The 7,091-nt window shown below is 43.4% G+C and overlaps 1 protein-coding gene across 1 annotated transcript in view; it reads right to left on the bottom strand.

Annotated features, from left to right (window-relative positions):
* WDR1 (WD repeat domain 1) overlaps positions 1 to 3,221 on the bottom strand; it is a 32,713-nt gene extending 29,492 nt beyond the window's left edge. The window contains exon 1 of the mRNA XM_072406440.1: positions 3,064 to 3,221. Coding sequence (XP_072262541.1) covers positions 3,064 to 3,079 — 16 coding nt within the window. The 5' untranslated portion in view covers positions 3,080 to 3,221. The remainder of the gene's footprint in view (positions 1 to 3,063) is intronic.
* Between the last annotated feature and the right edge of the window lie 3,870 nt (positions 3,222 to 7,091).

Genomic DNA, 7,091 nt, shown 5'->3' with positions numbered 1-7,091 from the left:
ACCACCCAGAACTTTTCAGTAACCACCAGGCTGTTGGGTCACAATACAGGGGCTGCCACCTGACTACATCATCTTCCAACCTGGCTTAAAAAAAAAAAAAAATATCTCTGGTTCAACACAGGGAACCCATCCAGCATAGATTACCATTACGCTGACCATACACTGGTTGATGTGGTCAAATAGATTCACATAAGCTATGAACCAAACACAAATCTATTATAAAAAAAAGACATCCCCCATAATATCAATGGAACATTGACTGGTAAAGTAAGATATTCACCAATATATCAATCGAACATTGATTGGATATTTCCAGGCTTTGCATGATCATTGCCGCTTCCCCTGCTCTTAGCGCCAGTAATGTAACTCACAAGGAGCAGCTTTCACCCAATATTACAGGTCAGATTGGATGAGCCGGATCAATTGGGCAAACAACTGGGCAGAATATTAGTAAGAAAGACAACCATCATTTTACTTGTTTGTGCTTATCAATGAATGGTCAGTATAAGAAAGCGCTGCACTGTACACCCAACATCAGCTGTATTATACAAAGATTTATATAGCACCAGTATATAGTAGAGTTGTACATTACAATTATTTTGTACATAGTATTATTTTGTTTTTTTAACAAAAAAAAAAAAAAAAAATCTTATATATGGAGTTTAGGAAAAATAAAATTTAAAAGCAGTGTTTTTCTTGATTATAGTTTACAAATACGGCTTCAGCTTGTTTATCTATTTCAAAAAATAGCAAATGAATGAATACAATTAAGATTTATAATTAAGCCTGAGCTACAAAACTACATGCCGTCAGGAATAATGGAATGAATAAAGATCTGAGAGCAGGAAATACATAAACCAGGGTTGTATAAGTGTCGGTGCGAGCTGTGTAATGGTGACAACGCACAGCCACAGCCCCAAGGTGTGTAATGGGAGGGAAAACACAACTGCAACAGGCAGAGGAAGTACAACTACACGACAATTAGACCGGTGTGTAATCAGCAACATCAGCATTGCAGCAAGGAGAAGCAGGGCGAGGTTACTCCGACACACACAGGATCCTTCCTATAAACATAACATTTGCAGTGGCAATATTTTTAGATGCGAGGCACATACATTGCTTGGCAGCGCTGACTTAACCAAGCAGGGGGTGCTGCCCGCACTGCTGGGTATTTAAAGTGCCCGCATACTCAAATCATTCAATAGGATTCATGTCCAGTCTTCCAAAAATGATCCCCTGGTATTAGCCCCGAACACTAGACTGATCACAGGAATATATTTTTCTTATTATTTACTTAAGAAATGTGGATTGTTCACAGAACGGGGATAAACACAAGGCTGCTGTAACATTTCTGCCGGAGACAACACAGAATTTATTTTATGACCAAGCCAATACCCAAAAACTGCAATGAATGGGCCCCTGTGTATGTCTGCCATCGCGGTGTAAGCTGCACATAGCAATCCTAACATAAATCCTGTACAGACACTGATTACTGCAGGGATGTCCTAGGAAGTGATCCCCCTAACAGTGATCTCACAGACAATGATCCACCCCCTCAGCAAAGATCTCAGGGGTAGAGATTCCCCCCCTAAGCAGTGATCTCATAGACAGCGATGCCCCTAACTTGTATGCAGCTAAACATCCCCCCCCCACCCCACCTCTGGCAGCTACCACATAGACAGTGATCCCACCACTTCCGGCAGCTACGTCGTAGACAGCGACCCTACCACCACCATTCTGGCACTGACATCATTGGCAAAGATCCCCCCCAATCTGTGGCAGCAATCTCATAGGCGGCCATACCCTCCCCAGCAGTGACCACATAGGCAGAGATCCCCCTCTGGTAGTGACATCACAGGCAGGATTACTATTCCCAGTACTGACCTCATAAGCAGGGTTCCCCCCAACGGCAGCTACCAAGTAGACGGGGAGCCCCCCCACTCTGTCATTCCGGCAGTAACCTCATAGGCAGCAATACCCTCCTCCAGTGGTAACCTCGTAGGCAGTATTCCCCTCCAGCAATGATAAACCCCTCCAGCAGTGACCTCATAGGTGGCAATCCCTCTCTTCTGGTGGTGCCCTCATAGGTAGTGATTTCCCTTCTTTTGATGGCAACTTTGAAGGTGGCAAAACCCCTTGTCCAGCGGTTACCTAGTAGGCAGCCTTGCCTCTTCCGTCTGTCACATAGTAGGCGGTGATGCCTTGAACCTTGAAGGTGGCGTTCCCCCGTCCAGCGGTGACCTCACAGGCGGCAATTCCTCCATTTTGGCAGTGGCTTCATAGGTGGTGATCGTAGGTGAAGGGGGTTCGGTGAGCGACCTCACAGGCGGCGTTCAACACTGATGTCCATGACCTCCTAGGCGGCCATCCCACCGGCAGTAACCCCACAGGCGCCGATCCCCCCCAGTAATGGTCTCCTATTCTGATATAAACACACCTGAACCATACACATTCTATAGGTATGATCAGACATGTTCATACAAGACTCAACCTAGTCCCCCCAGGCAGTGATCCCACAGATGCCGATCCCCCCAGTAATAGTCTCCTATTCTGACACATTCTATAGGTGTGATCAGACATATTCATACAACACCCAACCTGCTCCCACCCCGGCAGTGATCCCACAGATGCCAATCCCCCCCCAGCTGTGACCCCACAGGTGCCGGTCCCCCCCAGCAATGGTCTCCTATTCTGATATAAACACAGCTGAACCATACACATTCTATAGATGTGATCAGACATATCTATACAAAACCCAATCTAGTCCCCCTGGCAAGGACCCCACAGGCGCCGATCCCCCCAGGCAGTGACCCCCACAGGCAGTGACCCCACAGGCGCCGATCCCCCCAGCAATGGTCTCCTATTCTGATATAATCACACCTAAACCATACACATTCTATGTGTGATCAGACATGTCCATACAACATCCAACCTAGTCCCCCCAGGCAGTGACCCCACAGGCGCCGATCCCCCCAGGCAGTGACCCCACGGGCCGGCCACATCTGAGTGACAGCCAGGCCCCAGTCCGTGTGTTGGGGTGTGTGCCAGCCCCGGCTCACTTACTGCTTTCATAAGGCATCTTCCCTGCGTACAGCCCGGTCCGCACACTGCGAGCACTCCCAGCTCTCTACCAGCCGCCCCGCAATTCAAACCCGGAAGCCAAAGCCAAGCTCACAGCTGCGACGTCTCCCTGTGGCTTTGACTATATATGGTCAACAATGAACGCTCCTCCACTGGAGCTCCAGCCCGCTCCCTCCCCGGCCGCCTCCAGCAACAAGCTCGCTCAGTCTGACAGGCGGCCGGGGGGCGGGGAAACCGCTGGCGCCATCTTTACTAAGGGCAAATGTTCTGTCACCTTTAAAGAGAGCTGTGTGCTAAAGCTGGAGGAATTGGGGTGTAAATATCAGAACTGCTGTGATGCTTTATTTTAGAGCACCGGATTTAACAAAGTGTAAAGGCACAGAGAGGGAATAATGTAGTCACAGAGCTGGCTGACAATAGACTGTCTATGTGTAGAACCAGTTCCTTAGTTCCCTGTGTTGTATAGAAACCTAAAATGCAGCTTTGCAATGCAGCAACACAATATGAGCATTGCAGAGCCATTTAATGCCCTGGCAGTGCACGAGGGCCCTCGCCTACAAGCCTACTCTCATTGATAGGTGGTGAAAGAGAAAAACGGCCCAGTAACCCATAGTAACCATTCTGCAGAGGTGTATACATATTTGCAATGGGTGCTATGGGTTACTGCACCTCTTAGTGAATCGCTCTTAGGCTACGTACACATGTGCAATAGTTCCGGACTGATAAGCAGCCCAGGGCCGATATCAAACGAGAATCTTGCATGTGTACAGCGCTCGTCTTCCATCGCCAGAACGACCATCCTGGCAGATCTGTGAACGATGGATGATCGTAAAGGAAGTGAAGGGGGGAGAGCATAGCAGGGTGACGCTCTGTCGTTCTCCCCTCCCCTCTCCATAAGGCTGAACAGTGCTGTATGTACAGCACTCGCTCACGCATCGTTTAGTCGTTGGAAAGGATCATGAAAGAATGCAGCCTCGAGAATCCTCCTGCAATGATTTCCTCCATCTTCCAATAGTTTTGCGAAATCCGTTCAAAAATTTCAAAAAAATTTTGCCAACCCATCGGAAGTTCAAGGACATTTTCACGAGAATGCTAGAGGCATTCTCACTCATTCATAGTCTTCAGGGATCCCCTCCTATAATTATTATAACCACAGATCACAGTACATTAGTGTGGTGGTCAGTAAGAAGAATGCTTTCCTTTCATTGCTGGCCATTGAGAAGAATGGCATCCTTACAGATACCCAAAAACATAATTGAAATCTGTTAAAGCGATCTGAAAAGCACAAGTTGCATAGGGAACCCCTAGCAAGTTCTGCAGGAACCTTTGTTGAAAAACACTGGACTACAAGGTAAAATAGAGAGAATGACACCTCTATAGACACCTAAAAACATCATTATAGTCATGCAGATGTCCCTACAAAGTGGTGGTGGCCACAAAACTATACAGGTAGCAATAAATGGGAGATCAAACACCAGAATAAAACCCCTATCAACCTCTAGAGTAGCCCTGGATGAGAATGCCTGGTCTAAGGCTAGTTTTGGTGAAACACCAATTATTCGGCATATTGTTTAGTTGGAGTCTTACCTAGCCATAGAACAAAGTTTAAGTCCTAATAATAAATGTTGCTATTTTCATATATTTTATTTGATAACAAAGGTCTATAATCGATGGTTGTGTGATTATATCTGTTTTTTCTATTCTACAAATCACATGTATGGGCAGTGTCGATCTAATTGTTTTCCATTTGTAAGTATCAGTTACTGTTAATGCTGTGACAATCACCAGTGCGGAATTCATTCATTCTCTCCACAGCTAACCATATTTATTATTTCTGAAATAAATACTGCCAGTAAGATAAACTTTTATTCTCCATCTGTCTATTACAGGTTCAAGTCTGAGTAAAATAGAGACACAAAAACAACAGAATATTCTGCTTTGCAACTGACTACAGTCAGTTCCTTTTTTTTTTTAATTAAAAGGAACCATAGCAAAACTACAAGAACATTCAAAGGAGAATCTGTAAACCTGCCCACCAGGGTTCAGTGGTATTTTAGGACTTCTAAGGCTGCTAGGAGGTTCCTTGAGCAATGAGCAATTTGTGCCCCTTAGGTGACACCAACGATCTTTTGGATATCTGTAAAGGTGGAATTCTTGCCCCTGGCCATAAATGTAAGGGTTCCGTCTCGTCTCACTAACTTCCAATTATTGTAATGTGAGCCATGGATATAGTAATTATGAGGACCTGAAAGTCAAATTAAACAGGTCAAGAAAGACTGCTGTAATCTCTGAGGCCCTGACAATATTGTTAGAAAGTCCTAACTAATAATATGTGTGAAATCAATTCTATCTCTATTGTCCCTTAGTAGAAGTTCGATTCAAACATTCATCCATTAAAGGGCAAGGGCATTATTTTTATAAAATACAGGCAATAAATAAGACCAGGATGTGCATAATCTAACATTGTTATTATAACAGCTGAATAGATTCTGAGCAGTTTATAGTTTGGAAAGTGTCCATAAAAATACAAGTTTGATTTGGTAAGTAGATCTCATGTGACTATCTCCTGTCCAATAAAGCTAAGAGAATTTTGCTTTTGACATTTATCTATCGCTTAAATAGCTAAGCAAAGCTGGCTTAAGCAGCCATTGAAGAGACATCTTGAGATATCTTGAGAGTCTTCATGTCCGAGGACATCAGTAGATTGGCTAAAGCTACGTACACACTTCCAATTATTATCGTCGGAAAACGAACGACGAACGTTTCTGCACGATATACACGAACGATCGTATAGCACCGATCCTGCACATAGAGGTAACGACACGATCGTTCGTAGATATTGTACACACAATAGATACGATCGTTTAAGCGATAGAGGAACTATGTGCACGACAGGAAAGTGAACGGACGTTCGTTCATCACGCATGCTCTGAACATGGACAATCAACGAACGACCGTACACACGAACAATGTTCAACGATCGTCGTCCAATCCGATCCGCCGGTCCGGTCGTTCGTTTCCAGCGACTTTCCTCGTTCGTCGGCGTCGTTGGTTACTTTTTTACGAACGATTTTTTGCCCAATCGATCGTTCGTCGTTCGATTGGAACGATAAAAATTGGAAGTGTGTACGCACCTTTAGAGATCCCCAGGAGAAAAAAGTGATTGCTCATGCAATGAATGATTGTTCATGTAATATCAGGCTTCTGGTTTCTAATTAACCATTCTATTAGCATTAGGTGATCAATGCATGCAATTTTATTGGAAAGATCTTAAGGCTAATTTCAGAGGTGTGCTAAACCGTAGCAGTTTACTGCAAAGTCAACATTGCTTCTAACTTCTCCCATATAACTGCATGAGAATGCTCGGGAACAAATTTGCGCATGTGTTTGCATGCCCTATTTAATGTACAGCGCTGCATAATATGTTGGCGCTATATAAATCCTGTTTATTAATATTAATAATAATAATAATAATAATAATAATAATAAAAATGCGGATTCAATCACATTGTGGTAGTTTGCAGTGTGGTCCCTGGGCACAACATGTAGCTTCTGGCCACCTTTGAACCACTAGCTGCTTCCATTAACTTGAATGGAGACATATTCCAACCGCAGCTCAATGCTCAGTTGCACCAGAGCAACACACTGAGAGTTTGTTTTAGACCTGATGATGGATATCAGGATGTATTTACAAAAACACTTTATGATGATTGTAGAAACAACAATCATGTTTTAAAAACAATAAAAGCATAATTTAATACCTGAAAGGTCCTAATGAAAGTAGAACATGTGGTTGTCATATTGAAAACTGGAACTATCGTCTATTTCATAAATACATGTTTTTTTTTTTATCACAAAGTGATTTTGTAGTTAAGATTGTAATTAATACCTTGAATGTCAAATATTCATTTAAAAAATGTTTACATTTGAAGAATATATTTATAAATGTTATTTTTTTAAAGAATACATAAAACACTGATTTTCAGTAGTTGCACTATGCATTTCCATTT

Source organism: Pyxicephalus adspersus, chromosome 3, assembly GCF_032062135.1.
Source record: "Pyxicephalus adspersus chromosome 3, UCB_Pads_2.0, whole genome shotgun sequence".
In the NCBI taxonomy this organism is placed as follows: Eukaryota; Metazoa; Chordata; class Amphibia; order Anura; family Pyxicephalidae; genus Pyxicephalus; species Pyxicephalus adspersus.
The sequence above is the reverse complement of the archived record's forward strand: the minus strand, read 5'-3'. Positions and strand labels throughout refer to the sequence as shown.